The 16,662-nt window shown below is 51.8% G+C and overlaps 1 protein-coding gene across 2 annotated transcripts in view; it reads left to right on the top strand.

The window, feature by feature from the left end:
- METTL26 (methyltransferase like 26) overlaps window positions 1–16,662 on the top strand; it is a 79,553-nt gene that overhangs the window by 43,801 nt on the left and 19,090 nt on the right. For both annotated transcript variants that reach the window (XR_015300689.1, XM_086941280.1), the window contains exon 5: window positions 14,999–15,077. Coding sequence is in view for 1 of the 2 variants with exons in the window: in XM_086941280.1 (XP_086797406.1) it covers window positions 14,999–15,077 (79 nt within the window). In the remaining variant the exon portion in view is untranslated. The remainder of the gene's footprint in view (window positions 1–14,998; window positions 15,078–16,662) is intronic.

The raw sequence follows: 16,662 nt of genomic DNA, 5'->3' as shown, positions 1-16,662 counted from the left end.
ACCACAAAAGGAACTCCACACAAGGTTATATAAAAATAACTTTTGTATTGTAAACACACATCAGATAGTATCACACAATATACATTGTGCCAACTGGCACGGGCAATATTCACAAGGGATTATTTACACTAGGACAGGGCCACATAGGCCACTGTCAGAATCAGCACTTAGTAGAAATTAGAATATAGGATATAAAATCACTGTAGCACAAATTAGCAAATATAGCACACAACCAGTAACCACTGGTAACAGGTAAGTACCACCTACGCAACCCTAAACACTTTAGGAGAATGTCACGCAGTGAACCAGGACCTCACTAGGACCACCTGTACTAGAAAGAACAACCACCTAAGTATCACAGTACAATTAGGGATATAGGCAAGAACGCATTACACATGATGCATCACAACATTCAGAGGTGTAGGGAAGGAAAACACATGATGCATAAAACATACATTCAGCGGTGTAAGAACAAGGCACATTCAGAGGTGCAGCACAGGAAAACACATGATGCATAAAAACATTCAGAGGTGTCACAGGCATAATGGCATAGCACATTACGCATAACTCACATTTGGGCCTAACCAGTAAAAACTACAGTAGGCAATGTCTCACTAGTCTAAACACACATAGGTAAGCACACAGCAAAAACACATGATGTATAACCAACACATTCAGAGGTGTAAGAACAAGGAAGACACATGATGCGTAAAACATTCAGAGGTTCCAGAGCACAACTCAATAGCGCAAAAACTTACATAAGCCACCACTTGTGGCAGTCCCTAGGCCACTGGCCTTGTTGGGGCTAGGACGCCCTGTTTCCCAATGTCAGGGGCCTAAACGTGGCAGCTGCCCACGAAGTTCTGGGCAGCTGTAGATGATGGGGCCAACGTGGGAGCCTCTCAGGCTCTGAACAATTACACTGTCCCCCTGAGCCTATCTGGGCTCGCGCAAATGTGGCACCAACGTTGGAGTCCCCCCTCTGGGGACTCGAAATCAATGAATACCCCCAAGAGGCTCTCTTAGCTCTAAACAACTGTGGGGCCATGGAGCCGCTCAGGGCTCGAACTACAAATGCCCCTTGAGCCTTGCAGGCTCTGAAGAAAAATGTGGCGTCGTTGGAGCCCCCCTCCCTGGGGCTCAAGATCACGGAAATGGCCCTGGAGCCTCTCTGGGCTCTTAAAACAAATGGGCCGGGCTGAGCCTCTCTGGCTCGAAAATGCCCACTGTTCCCAAGAGCCTCTGGGACTCGTAATTCAATACCGGCCGGATGGAGCCTCTCGGGGCTCCAGTAACAATGCAGTGCCCCCGGAGGTCGCTCTACTGGGAGGGGGGGGGGGGGCGGACACCGGCAATGTGTCCAGACGCCCCCTTCTCCTCTAAACCACCCGCACTCACCGGCTCACTGCTCGGGTCGCGCTGGGCTCTGGAGGCGGGGTAGGCTTCCAGCTTCGCTTTTGGAGCCTCTCTGGCTCCCACTCACATCGGACTCCTCTGCAAGCGGGCCGGGGCTCTGCCCGCACACAGGGCTCTTCACTCAAGCCCCGGCCACGCTGGTCTCTCGACCCCGCTTCCTCCTGCACACCACCGGAGCACTTCCGGGTCGCGCCTAAACCCCGCCCACGTCGGCCACCGGCTGCCTGACTTCCTGGATGGCTGCACGGGCCGCAGCGGTTTCTCCTCAGGGCAAACGAGGGCATAAATATATGTTGGAAGCCGGGTGGGCACCGGACTTGATGAATCCAGCGCTCTCAAGCGCAAGGGGCCCAGGAACAGCGCTCCCAAGCGCTACAGCAATAAAGCGCTCCCTAGCGCTAGAACCAAAAATAAAGCGCTCCAAGCGCTATATGTGAAAATAAAGCACTTCCAAGCGCTAGAGGGCATTAAGCGCGCTCCCAGCGCTACAAGCCGGATAAAGCTCTCCCAGGTGCTTAGGACAGGAAAAACAGCAAAGTTAATCAGGTGATGCAGCAAAGTCCTGCAACCAAGAGTTGGAGAAACCAGCCTATCAGCAAAGAAAAGTCCTCCAATTCCCCCAGGCAAAGCAGGGGGGTCCCAGCACAGGGTCCATCAGGTATCCAGGGGCTGGGCAGGGCCCAGGGAGGCACGCCTTCTCCTGAGCCCAAGCAGCAGCACTTCCCTGGCAGATTCCAGTCAGAAACAAGAACATTTTGGAAGGGGGCACAGCCCCTTTTTATACAGAGAAATCCTTTGTCTAGCAGGGTGCAGGCAGTGTGAGAACCTGCTACAACTGGTTATAGGGAATTCCTTTCACTGGCCAGGCTAGGGACATCAGACGCACCCAATGAGGTGGAGCCAGCATTGTGTGGGGAAAACCCAGCCCCATTCAGGACCCTCAAACCAGACATTCAATCCACAAGCAGGCCCAGGCTCAGTCCTGGAGCCAGGCTCCAGCCAATCACACGCCAGACACAATTTGGGCCTAACCAGTAAAAACTACAGTAGGCAATGTCTCACTAGTCTAAACACACATAGGTAAGCACACAGCAAAAACACATGATGTATAACCAACACATTCAGAGGTTTAAGAACAAGGAAGACACATGATGTATAAAACATTCAGAGGTGCCAGAGCACAACTCAATAGCGCAAAAACTTACATAAGCCACCACTTGTGGCAGTCCCTAGGCCACTGGCCTTGTTGGGGCTAGGACGCCCTGTGTCCCAATGTCAGGGGCCTAAACGTGGCAGCTGCCCACGAAGTTCTGGGCAGCTGTAGATGATGGGGCCAACGTGGGAGCCTCTCAGGCTCTGAACAATTACACTGTCCCCCTGAGCCTCTCTGGGCTCGCGCAAATGTGGCACCAACGTTGGAGTCCCCCCTCTGGGGACTCGAAATCAATGAATGCCCCAAGAGCCTCTCTTAGCTCTAAACAACTGTGGGGCCATGGAGCCGCTCAGGGCTCGAACTACAAATGCCCCTTGAGCCTCGCAGGCTCTGGAAAAAAAATGCGGCGTCGTTGGAGCCCCCCTCCCTGGGGGCTCAAGATCACGGAAATGGCCCTGGAGCCTCTCTGGGCTCTTAAAACAAATGGGCCGGGCTGAGGCTCTCTGGCTCGAAAATGCCCACCGTCCCCAAGAGCCTCTGAGACTCGTAAATCAATACCGGCCGGATGGAGCCTCTCGGGGCTCCAGTAACAATGCAGTGCCCCCTGAGGTCGCTCTACTGGGAGGAGGGGGGGGGGCGGACACCGGCAATGTGTCCAGACGCCCCCTTCTCCTCTAAACCACCCGCACTCACTGGCTCACTGCTTGGGTCGCGCTGGGCTGTGGAGGCGGGGTAGGCTTCCAGCTTCGCTTTTGGAGCCTCTCTGGCTCCCACTCACATCGGACTCCTCTGCAAGCGGGCCGAGGCTCTTCCCGCACACAGGGCTCTTCACTCAAGCCCCGGCCACGCTGGTCTCTCTGCCCCGCTTCCTCCTGCACGACACCGGAGCACTTCCGGGTCGCGCCTAAACCCCGCCCACGTCGGCCACCGGCTGCCTGACTTCCTGGATGGCTGCACGGGCCGCGGCGGTTTCCACTCAGGGCAAAACGAGGGCATAAAATATATGTTGGAAGCCGGGTGGGCACTGGCCTTGATGAATCCAGCACTCTCAAGCGCAAGGGGCCCAGGAACAGCGCTCCCAAGCGCTACAGCAATAAAGCGCTCCCTAGCGCTAGAACCAAAAGTAAAGCGCTCCTAGCGCTATATGTGAAAATAAAGCGCTTCCCAGCGCTAGAGGGCATTAAGCGCCCTCCCAGCGCTACAAGCAGGATAAAGCGCTCCCAGGTGCTTAGGACAGGAAAAACAGCAAAGTTCTTCAGGGGATGCAGCAAAGTCCTGCAACCAAGAGTTGGAGAAACCAGCCCATCAGCAAAGAAAAGTCCTCCAATCCCCCCAGGCAAAGCAGGGGGGTCCCAGCACAGGGTCCATCAGGTATCCAGGGTCTGGGCAGGGCCCAGGGAGGCAAGCCTTCCCCTGAGCCTAAGCAGCAGCACGCCCCTGGCAGATTCCAGTCAGAAACAAGAACATTTTGGAAGGGGGCACAGGGAATTCCTTTCACTGGCCAGGCTAGGGACATCAGACGCACCCCAGGGGGTGGAGCCAGCATTGTGTGGGGAAAACCCAGCCCCATTCAGGACCCTCCAACCAGACAGTCAATCCACAAGCAGGCCCAGGCTCAGTCCTGCAGCCAGGCTCCAGCCAATCACACGCCAGACACAAATTACCCAAATATGCCAACTTCTAAAAGTGGCACTTCTACACTACGGCATCAAGAAGGCTATAAAAGTGCACAGGACTTACTGCGATATTGCATTCATTGATTTGTATCTATTAGCCTTCTTGTAGACTCTTTGTCCTTCAATGATTCTTTGAAATTCACATTTCATGATATAGGCATGTTGTAAAACTTCAATATTTGCCGCAATAGAAAACAATGTGCAAAGTGTTTTTTTCATTGTTTTTTCATTTTTGTTTTGGACTTAATGTTCTTGTAATTAATGTGTAGTCATTCATGATTTGCATATTTTTTGAATAAGTGTTATATGTTTCGTGTGTTTTCTCATACATGCAATAGAAATCCATTTTTGTATTTGAATGCAGAAAAAGTAAATGGTTAAAATGGTTAAATTAAATAAACCTACATAATCAGAAGTAGCCCTGATTTATGTGCTTGCATTAACAAGCAACAAAGAAGTGTGAGAGGGGCAAATTGTATGTTATTTGAGTTTAACTTCTAAAAGTGGCACTTCTACACTAGACACAATCATGCCGCATACATCATTGCGCAGCGTTCAAGCTCACAAGTTCGCACATACCAAACTCGACCCTGCACTCCCCACACATCAGGAACTACCATGGGCATACATATTCCCCATTCATTCCTATGGGAGGGCAGGTCACTCATCACACATACACAAAGAGCTCACGCACTTTACACTGTACCACAGTGAAAAAGTGAGCAGAGGCCTAAAATCACCAACACCAGGTCACAGAAACAGGCTAGGAAAAAGCAAAAAGTCTCGGGGTGAACCTACCAAAAAGGGCCAGGTCCAACAGATGCCCTGAGTTGGAGTGGGAAGACAAATGAAGGTACAGATATCAAGGAATTCCTCTCCTCTTCGGCTGTATGATATATTAAGATGTGCATGTTTCTTGCAAAAACCCGTAACGTGTTAAATGAGGTAAAAGTACCACCCATCGGAGCTGCTGGGAAGATGTACCTATGGGTCTGTCACAGTTGGCCATCAGTCTGTAGGTCGTGTTGAAGCATTCGCACCACCTCAATAATTAGTGTACAAAAATTATATTTTTTAAGTACCTACCAAGCTTACCTCCTGATGGATTTGAAATGTCACTTGGATTAATTTCTGAACTTAGTACTGTAGATGTATGTGGAACTGATACATTTTTGTTTGGTACGCAAACTGTATTGTAAATTTTCTTTCCACATGTCTAATAATATTTATTTCTTGTTTTTGAATAGTGCTAACCCACTAAGACCTCTTAAGAGACCTAATAGCATGACAACACTTTTCAAATCATCATAAATAAAATACGATAATATTCTGGGGAAAAAGATGCTTACATCTGCTGGTGAATAGAGAATATCCAAAGACAAGATCAATATTTTATATACCTCTATCTCTTAATAGAGTCCTCTTCCCTAGTTGTGACAAATGGTATAACTCCAGAATATCTCTGTCTCAGACTCTCCGAGATATTGAAGGAACTATGCCATTCTGGAAATGAACCACAAATGTAAGTAATTGTATACTTTATTTTAGGTTTAAAGCATTTTTATTAAACAAAAGAAACATGGGGAAGGGAAGTAGGAGGTCAAGGTTACATACAGCACAATGAGTAAAAAAGGAGAGACATGTTGCAGCAGTTCTAGTTGGAAGGGGGGAGGTCGGTGGTCCAGGAGGGGAAGAAAAGGCATAAACTGTAAGGCAATAAGACAGTGCGCACAACCCTCCTATAGTCCCCAACCTCCCACACAAAGCTAAGCGCGAGTAGCGTCCTGCAACACAGTGAAACACAACGCAGTCCCTCCAAGCCCCCCGTCCCCAGGAAAAGGAAGAAAAAGAAAACAATACCCCAACATCCCCGTCCAGTAGCCCGTAATAGAAACATCCACCCCAAACAGCCTACCCCCATCCCCCAGTCCCCCCAACCCCATCCCTCTTAATCCGCTGGGGCCGCCGGTGGCGTCAGCCTAAGAAAGCGCAGGTACCTCGGACATGTGAGCTCCCGAAATTCCGTGGACAGTAGTGCCAAGAAGGGGTGCCAGAGCTCCTCGAACTGATCTACATTTCCAGCCACCGTGAGCGACATCTTCTCCATACCCAGTACCTGCCAGAGTCTATGTAGCCAGCCAGTGATAGAGGGGGCAGTGGGGGTGCGCCAGTGGACAAGGATATTTTGAACCGCTGAGCCTAGCGCAATAGCAATCTGCCTACCCCTGCGGGACTTCAGCGGGTACATCAAGTCATTGGGATAGCAGGACGTATGCCGGGAAGCGCGGGAGTTCAATCTCAAAGTGTCTGTCCACCTCATCTAGGACCTCTTTCCAATAAGCAGTCAGTACCGGGCACCCCCAAAGAATGTGCGATAGAGTACCTTCCTGTCCGCAGCCCCGCCAGCATCCCTTGTCGGCGAGTTTGTGCATCTCATAGAGCCTCTCCGGGGTGTAATACCAGTAGGTGGACACCTTGGTAAAGGTCTCCGTTAGCCCAGTGTGGTACACAGAGTGCCTCGCCCGATATGCGATCTTGTCCCACTCCTTGTGGCTCAGGGCCCTGCCCAACTCTCTGTGCCTTGAGTTACAATGGGGTATACCCTAAGAACTCTCTGACCTGGGTCAGTAAAAGTAGGTACAATAGTAATGGTCAGAGTCTATAGATTCAATAACACAACCAATGTAATATATGCATACAATTATGTAGGAAGCAAAAGATTGCTCAGTCCAAAGTGTGCTTCACTTTTTATTCGTTATTTAAGCACATTATTGCTTAAGTACCCAATTCAAGTCATTGAGTACCCGGATTGTATTGAGTGTCTCTTAATTCAAACATCTAAAATACAGTATTCAATTACTTCATTGAATCACACAGTTGCCTTGAAGCATAATTCACATTTGATAATGTAGAATTTATCAGAAGAGAGCAGCACAGTAAATATCAAATCATCGTATTTCAACGCGCTCAAAGTGATGGAAAAGGGGAAGTTAGATGGGATAGGTGTGATGGGAAAGAAGTGAGGACTAGGTAAAGGTGGTTGTGACCTTAAAACAATCACAGTGCTATAAAATACATCCTTTACAGTCTAAATTAAGATCTGCAGTTCCAATATACTCTTAAGCATAGGGTCCGTTTTGCTCTGTTAATTATTCCTATGCGTAGAGAACATGTAAAGTCTGGTCTACGTTTCGACCCCCTGATTGGCGGGAAAGTTAAATCCTCAGGCTGGGGTCTTCTTCAGGACAAGGAGAAACAGGAGCGCTTATTGTGAGGCCCTTGGGTGGCCATTGTCATAGGACCGTCAAAGGTTCCTTCCTGGTTGTCGTTCTGCAATTATTGGGAACAGGACATTTCCATTTCAAACACCATGTTGTTACAATGGTCGCACCAGGCCAAACGCTGTTGCGGTGTAGGAATCATACAACCCACGTGGTTCGTTAGCTCAATCCCTGCAATGTGTCTCCGTGAAGCTGCCTCCTCGCTGTCAACGCCGTGAATGAACTCTCTGTGCCAGCGCTCCCTCCCCGGATTGTGGTAATGAAACGGCGGGGGTTGGAGAAATTTATACAGATCGGTAATAAGCTTGGCATCCGAGGTCCGGGTCACCAGCCACCGCTCATAAGATGTGATTTGACGGGCTGCGACGTCGCGCACTTGGGGTTGGAGAGCCCAGTGACGGACCTGCATGTAGCGCAATCTGTCTACCTCTGTCAGACCAAATTCCTGTCGGAGTTGTTGGAAAGGAAGCACGCCCTCCGGCCCGTAAATCTGAAAGAGCACCCTGCAACCTGCACTCACCCAGTGGGAAAAAGCTCCCGGTTCTAGGCCCGGAGTAAAGTCCGGGTTACCAACTATGGGTGTAAACGGTGATGGGAAGGTAGTTAGCTCGCGGAGCTCGCAAACCGCATCCCACACTCGCAGGGGAACCCGGGTGACAAAGGAGGCGTAAAGATTAGCCGGGCGATGTGCGCGCCGCAGGAATGGGACCTCCTGAAGGGTGCGTCCCGCTACAGCCTGATCCTGAAAGAGGCAGTGCTTGTCAGATTCCCACCTGCTCCATTCCACCAGATACCGGAGTTGCGCTGCTTGAAAATACTTCCGGAGATCCGGAACACCAAGACCCCCCGCCTCCGGAGCAAGCGTGGAGAGAACCCTCTTCATCCGAGGCCTGCGGCCTTGCCACACAAAACGGGAGATGTCAGCCTGCGCTTGCTGTATCCAACCCACAGGGGGCTGGAGAGGTAGAGCGCGAAAAAGATACAAAATCTGAGGCAGCACCGTCATCTTCACCGCTGCGATACGACCCAGCCACGAGAGCAGGCCCTTGCTCCATCGGCCGAGTTCCTCCTTAATCTTCTTGCCAAGGGAAGAGTAGTTAGCTTTGACCATTTCAGGCAGCGAAGGTGCAAGCAGGATCCCCAGGTATGGCACCGTGGACGAGGACCACTGCATGGGGAAAAGACGCTGGAGGTCTCTCCTGGTGTCCGCGGAGAACGACACATCCAGGGCAGCCGATTTGGACATGTTCATTTTAAAGCCGGCCACGCGTACAAAGGCGTTCAGTTCCTGGACGCAAGCAGGGAGTGACCGCCTGGGGTCATCCAGGGTCAGCAGGACATCGTCCGCATACAGGCTAACAGTATGGGTATACCGACCCATCTTAACCCCAATAGCGTCCGGATTGTCGCGAATCCTCTGGGCAAACGGCTCCATGTAGAGGGCGAACAAGAGCGGTGAGAGGGGGCAGCCCTGTCTCGTACCACGCTCAATGACAAAACTACCAGAGCTGTGCCCATTGACCCGCACCGATGCTGATGGTCTCTTATAACAATTGAAGACCATGGTGCGGAACTTCTCGCCGATCCCCAGTTTCCCGAGAACCAGCTCAAGGTACGGCCAATGAACCCTATCAAAGGCCTTCTCCGCATCGACCGACAGTAACATCCGTTCCCCCGGGACGCGCGAGGCCTTTTCTAATACGTGCGTCACTCTCTTGGTGTTGTCGACTGTCTGTCTACCGGGTACAAAACCAGCCTGGTCCGCCTCCACCAGGCCCGGTAGGTGCAGGCCAAGTCTGGCCGCCAGGATCCCCGTGTAGAGCTTAAGATCCACATTCAGAAGCGAGATAGGTCGATATGAACCACACAGGGTCCGGTCCTTCCCGGGTTTCGGAATAACCGACACAGTCGCGGAAAGAAGGTCCGGCGGAATAGCCCCCGGTTCGGAGAAAGAGTTGAACAGGCGAACCAGGACAGGCGCCACAGTGGAGCAGAAGGTCTTGTAGAACAAGGCCGTGTAGCCATCTGGGCCCGGGGCTTTACCGTGTTTCAATCGTGCTATAGCGGAGATGACTTCCTCCACATGGATGTCCCTCTCTAGGTGGTCCGCCTGGGCGGGCTCTAGTACCGGGAGGGTCACCGACTCCAGATAGTCCTCAGCGTCTCCCGGTGAGGAGGGTTCCGCGGCATATAGCGCCTCGTAAAAGCTACGAAAGGAATCCGCCACCTCTGCGTCTCCGGAAACCAAAACCCCGTCTGTACCCACTAGCTCCTTCACTACATTGCGTTGCTGCGCAGCCCTGAGCCGATGGGCCAGGAGCTTACCGCATCTGTCCCCGCCCGTATAAAAGGCATGCTTCAGACGCAACACAGCGTATTCCGCCCGATCTAGGTCTAGCGCAGAGAGGAGTTTCCTCGCCACTTTCAGCTGCCTCCAAACTCGAGGAGCCCCTGTTCGGCGGTGAACCTGCTCAAGTTCCCTGACCTGCGCAGTCAGTTCGTCCCTCTTACATTGCCGCTCTCTGTTCTCGGCCGAGGAAATGGAGATAAATTCCCCCCTGAGGACCGCCTTCAAGGCTGCCCACTACGTCGCTAGAGACGTGTCGGAGTTGCCATTGTGGACTAGATAATCCTGAATGACCTCCTCCACTCGCTTCACCACCGACTTCTTATGTAGAAGAGTATCCCGAAGCCGCCACATCCCTCTAGAGGGGGAGGCCGCCGGCCATGCAAAGACTCCGGAAACCGGTGCGTGATCGGACAAGGACAAGACCCCGATGTCTGCCGCCGTGGCGGCCGTACGCAGCGGTCCGCTCACCAGGAGGTAGTCCAACCGCGAATAAGTGCGGTGCGCATGGGAGAAATAGGAATAGTCCCTATCGGTGGGGTGCATAGCGCGCCAGAGGTCATGCAGATCCATCTCTGCAATCCGGTCTTGCACCGCTCGGGAAAGCTCCCCCGTCTGCGGGAAGCGCTGGGCAGACCTATCCATAGCCGAGTCGAAGACCATATTTAGGTCTCGCCCCAAGACAACATGGCGATCGGGCGAGGCAGTGACGTCCACCAACACTGATTCCAGGAAACGATCCTGGTGGTCATTCGGGCTATAAACTGTGCCAACCGTGAAGGCAATACCCCCAAGCCGCATGCGATACACTAGGAGCCTCCCCTTTTGCTCGGCATATTTGTATAATACCTCGCCCCTGAAAGAGCTAGCTAAAAGAATGGCTACGCCTGCAGTCTTGGTCGCTGCCGAAGAGAAGAATTGGGTGGGGAACTTGGCAGAGCGCAACCTGTGACAATCCTTGGGAAGCAGATGAGTTTCCTGCAAAAGGCAAATGTCCGCTTGCGTCCCCTCTAGCAGGGAAAGGATCGCCCTGCGCTTCACAGGGTTGTTCAGACCCTTAACATTAAGGGTCACTACCTTCAAGGACGGCATCACTCCCAGGGGATCGAAGCGCTGTGCAGCAAGCGAGGGATCAGCGGAGGGGGCGCGCGGGGCAGGGGCGCAGGGAAGGCCAAGACCGGCCTCGCGTGTGCTTGGGCAACATTGGACGGGACCCCACCAACAACAAACCAACTCTTAAGCCCTCCCAAAACCAACCCATGGCAACTAGCCAAAACCATAAACAAAGAAAAACACCCCATTGTCTCAGTCCAGCCCGAACGGACAAGTCCGCAGAAACCAATCAAGTGGACGTTCAGCCACTCACCTCCAACCTTCCCCCCCCAACCCCCAGCCCAACCCAGCATCATAGAGGCTAAGAGTCTCTCCCCCTGGAGTAAAGTTAGGCCGTCATGGCCACGCCGTTGGATTCAGGCAAGGTCCTGGCCGCCGTTCTCAGGGCCTCCGCCATATCCGCCCTGATGGTAGGGGAATCAGGGCGACTCGCAGTCGCCGGCGATTGTCTCCTCCTCGATCCTCGCCGGCTCCGTCTCTCCGAGCGTCTCCATGCGGGCGTCGCTCCGTCTTCTTCCGTGGCTGTGAGCCCCAACACCCCGCAGATGTCTTGGAGGGAGCGCAGCTGATGTAACACTCCATTCCATCTGAAGATTAGACGGAAGGGGTGACCCCAGGAGTAGGGCGTCTCATGCTCCCGCAGAAAGTCCGTAGCAATCCGGAAGGACCTGCGCTTCTGCAGCGTGATGGCGGACAGGTCCTGGTAGAGCGCCACGGGCCTCTCTCTGAAAGTTAAAGGCTGCTTCCTGCGGGCCTCTGTCATAATGCGCTCCTTCAAGGGGAAATCAGGCAGAAACGCCAGAATATCAGGAGGGGGTGCCGATGACTGGCGCTGACGGCCCACTCTATGCGCTCTGTCTATGCGGATCGGGAATTCTGCATCTTCTCCCAAAATCTCCCGGAACAAGTCCTGTAGGTAGGCCACCAGGTCCGTTCCCTCGTCCGCGGATGGGACCCCCCGCACCCGGATATTGTTCCGCCTGGACCTGTTCTCGAAGTCCTCAGAGTGGGCCTGGAGCTCGACACACTGCTCCCGTAGACGGAGAACGTCCTGCTGGAGATGGACTATCTCCTCATCTCGGCGCTGGGCCGCCGTCTCCACCGTGTCAACACGTTCGCCAAGGCCCTCTACCTCCCTGCGCACTTCTCGGACCTCGCTGGCCACCTCCTGCTTTAGGGTCTGGAAATCGTCTTTGAGGGAGCTGAATAAGTCTTCCATAAAGGACCTCGTGACCGGCGGCTCACCTCCAGTTGCGTCCGCCGAGGCCCGGGAGGACCCCGGCGACGGTTGTGTCCTGTCTCGCAGCTGCCGGGCTCTGCTGAGCATGTCTGGCAGAGTGCGGTCTCCCCTTCTCGCGCCTCCTCTCCCAGTCATCGTGGCCTCAACAATGGGCAAGGCTCAGGGTCGGCCGCCGCAGATGCGTCCAGTCGCTCGTGGGCACTAAATGTGGAGACCCCGCCGAAGACAAGGTTGATGCGTCACAGGCGACAAAATGGCGGTTCAGGTCGGGGCGAGACAATCATAGTTCCGACCAGGGCGGCAATCGGGGGCCAAAGTCCGGGTCTTTCAGTAGCACACTCCCTGGGAAATTAGGTCAGGAGCCAGGGTGAAAGTAGGCACCGGCTCGTCAAAGGCGCGGGTGAAGGTCGCCAGCTCCAGCTCCTCAGTGACAAGATGGCGGCAGGGCGGGACCCGGGAGAGCGGCCCAGGCTGGCAAGACCGCCGGCGACCCCCGGGCCACAATGGGCAAGGAAAGTTCAAAGCCAGTGTCTCACAGTTGCACCGGCGGGTACACCCAGGTCGGCCGCCGCGCAGATGCCTCCGTCTCTAGCCACCAGGTCCGGGGTCCACTCCGCACCATGCACCGTCGTCGATAGCGAGGGGTCAAAGCGCCAGCGAGGGTCCAGGGTCTACTGTGTATCGGTGACCCGGTCGCGTAGGCTTCGGCCGGAGGGCTCTGTTACTCTGCGGAGCACGTCGGGTCCGATCCCTCGGGATCACCAGCTTTCAGCACTCGGCCCAGCCGAGGCGCTTGGACAGCACCGCAATTCGCTCCGCCTCCCAGGCTCTCCTCCGTGCTCCGATCTTCGAGCAAACTTTCGGGGTACTGCCCCCAGGGCGATAGGAGTCAAAGTAGCATCAAAATGTGCACCAGGAACTCCGGCACAGTTCTCTCACCCGCAAAGCAGCTGCGGGGGGAGAGAAGCGCAGAAATCGGGGCTCGAGCTGAGCCGGGCCGGAGGAGCTACGGGAGGAAGCGTCCGCTCACCCCGCCATCTTGGCCACGCCCCCCCGTATACTTTATTTTGACGCAAGCTCACTCCATTTTGTAAGCATCTACCTTCTGTTGTTTAGGTACATGCTTTGTGATTCTCATATAGGTTCACAGTTGTTTGACACTCTGCAATATAAATACTCAGCATAATTATATAGTTCTCTCTGATATCAATGAATAGTTTTTCTCTAAGAAACAAGCACTACCTTAAATACAATATACACCTGATGACAAAAATCAAGTCCTTGAAGGTGATAAGGGACTATAACCCGAATTAATTTGAAGTAGTGGACTGAGGCACCTGCTGAGTGCAGGAGGGTGAATTTATGTCACAGATCATTACAAGAATTTATCATCAATTATAGTAGATCCATCCATTGATGAATGACTGGAACACACTCTGAGATTTGTGCTTGAATATCAGTGAATTTGAAAAGTACAGTATCAGGGTATCATCAGTATAGTGGTGATATGAGAAGGCAAAGGAGGAAATTATATCACAGATGGCGGTATTGTATAGAAAGAACATAAGAGGTCCTTCTACTGAGCCTTGTGGGACACAGACACGAAGAGGAGTGGGTATAGAAGTCTTGGAATCCTAGTCACCTGTAAATGAGTGGTTAGAGATCTAGGAACTTATCCTAGTGGGCACTGATCGAGTGATTGGCTAAGTTATTGAATGAGTGTCGAAGGCTGCAGAAAAGTCAAGCAGTAGGGAGATTGGGTGGCGAGCAGTCATGATGAAGAAAGATAAATGAGTCTGAGCTGTTTCAGTGGAATGAAAGGTTGAGAACCTGACTGTACTGGGTGGAAGGGATTTTTTTCAGCCAAATACAATGAGGTAACTGAAGACCCCTCTTTCTAATATTTTTGAGAAAAAGTTACGTTGAGATATTGGTCAGTAGAGTAGTTCACTGAGAATGAGGGGTTAGTGTTAGGGTGTTTGATGAAAGGTAAGGCCACAGTCATTTCGAGGCATGTGAGAAATGTACCAGAGAGAGAGTGTGGTTGAAAAGAGAGGTAATGCAAAGTGAGCGTAAGGGTTTCACTGTTGGGCAACAGAAATTGTCAGGTCGAGTGCATTAGGGGTTAGCATTTTTAATGGTAAGGATGTGTTCAACTGGTGAAGTTGTTGTGAATTCTGAGGAATGTCAGGTTGGTAATGGGTGTGTGGGTTCCTGAGGGGTACATTTGTCCTAGTTTGATTGTAATGTACACGGTGCAGTTGAGATATTCTAGCCTTGGAAATTGTGGCATATCATATAGCTTGGGTGTTGCAACTTCAAATGAGAAGTAGAAAGTGATGATAGGAAGTGCTGGAGTTTATGTGAGCAACTGATAATCATTCTGGGTGCATGCCATACCTTCATTTTATGGCTGTTTGCACAGTTATAGAAGAACCTTAAAGTATCAGTTCATCCCAAACTACTAGGGTATGCAAATAAATTTGAAGCAAAACGCAAGCAACCCCAGCCTTGTTTGAGACTTTTGGTGGGCCTCATCCGGAAGTGAAGTACCTTTTGGCAAAGCAAGTTGGGGAACCATCTCTTGCTAAGCCCACTCCCACTTAGGGTGAAGCCATAAAAACAGCAAAAAAGTAAATGGATGAAATGCTTGAAAAATCTGATGCCTGAGTGCACTTTAATCCATTGTGTTTGAGCTTGTGGGTAGGCCTTTGTGAAACTGCCCCATTTTTAATCTACAGCTTTAGCTTATGCGCTTTGATTTATTTCCAGCAATCCTGCATGGGGCATTCGGGACACAGATGTTCTGCAGCAACTAGCTGAATTAAACTGCCTGCAACTAGAGAAAATGGTAAGTTTCATTTCCAATCTCAGCTGCTCCTGATGATGTTGTTCTGAGGAACTGTCTTGTCTTCTCCCCTCCTAACTTTTTTTTAGGTCTCGTCCTATTAATCGCGCAAGCGATAATAGGACGAGAGAATAGAGGCTCAACTAAGCTCTGAAACCATTGCGGATTTCGTCGAGTGCATGTGCTCGTGCTTGCCCGAGCCTCCTGCCTCCGAGAGCTTAGCTTCACTTCAAAGGGATCCGCTCCCCCGCCCCCTGCTTCACACTTTTCACGGCCGCCAGGCCGTGTCTCGAATTTCTCCTCCCTCCCTCCCTCCCCACAGCAATGCCAAGAGCTTGTATGTGTTTGTTTGCAAGTTGAGGGACATGGTCTATCTGGTTGTTATCTTATCACATTCTTTCGGAAATGTCTGCGCTGGCTTAACTTGATTCACGGGAAAGCACTCCCTTTCACCATGCTTTTGTTCCTGAGGCGACTTGGAGTCTGATTACAAGAAACTATTACACACTATTTTTCACTTCTGAAAATGAGTTACGCATCTGCCTTTTTATTTGCCTTGAGGAGTCTTGCTTCCCTGCAGCCTGGACACTTCAGAATAGCATTGCTTTCTGTGGCGCAGCCCCTCACATCTTGTTATTTGAGAGTTGCGGGGTGCCTTTTTCTTTGCCGGAAGGAGCCTTGCTTACCTGCAGCCTGGGCATTTCAGAATAGCATCGCTTTTCAGCCTGTAATCCCACGCCACTTGTTGTGAGCCCCCTGCTTCACACTTTTCACGGCCGCCAGGCGGTGTCTCGCATTTCTCCTCCCCCCTCCTCCCCACAGCAATGCCAAGAGCTTGTCCTATCCGCCAACCACCCTCATCTCCAAGTTACTGTGACTGAACTCCCTCTCCTGTCCGAGACTGTCATCTCTACACCCCTCCTCCATTCTCACCCACTTCCCTTGTGCTGTATCCTTCGCGCCGCTCACTCACTGGTAATAGCAGGGGCAGTAGACCGTCCCTCCCTCCCTCCCTCCCTCTGTGCCTGCCATAAAGCACAGCCCGTCCTGCACAGAGGCGAAGCCGGGGTCCTGCAAGAGCCCTGCGTGCAGAGAGCTCTTGCTACGAAGGGCTTTCAAACAGCCTTTATTTGATGACACCTAACAATACCTCCTCAGAAACACATCGGATATTTTTTTGTTTTGTTTCTTGGGCCTGTTCGCTTCTTACTCTTAATTCTGATGACATGGTGTGGAGGGAGTAACCTGTGCTTTGTGCCGGTGTTGAGCAGATTCTGAATCCGAGGGTGTGCTGTATCACTGCTAAACCTGAGGGATTTCACTGGATCTTGCAGATCGTTCGTTCTTTACATGAGGCATAAATAATACTGCTTCCCCCACTACATTTACATCGCTAACCAGCATGTCTGCATTAGCTGTGTTTTTATATATCTATGTATACCTAAAAAATATTTACATTTCAGGGGGAGACTATATTTTCTGATATGCTAAAAACGTAAATTATTAAAGGACTTTAGTTATTGCACGTTTTTACTTTTACACCACACTTAGCAAGTGACTAGCATTCAGCTCACTGAGCCACATTTCT

This window comes from Lissotriton vulgaris, chromosome 10 (assembly GCF_964263255.1).
Source record: "Lissotriton vulgaris chromosome 10, aLisVul1.2, whole genome shotgun sequence".
NCBI classification, from domain to species: Eukaryota; Metazoa; Chordata; class Amphibia; order Caudata; family Salamandridae; genus Lissotriton; species Lissotriton vulgaris.
The sequence above is the reverse complement of the archived record's forward strand: the minus strand, read 5'-3'. Positions and strand labels throughout refer to the sequence as shown.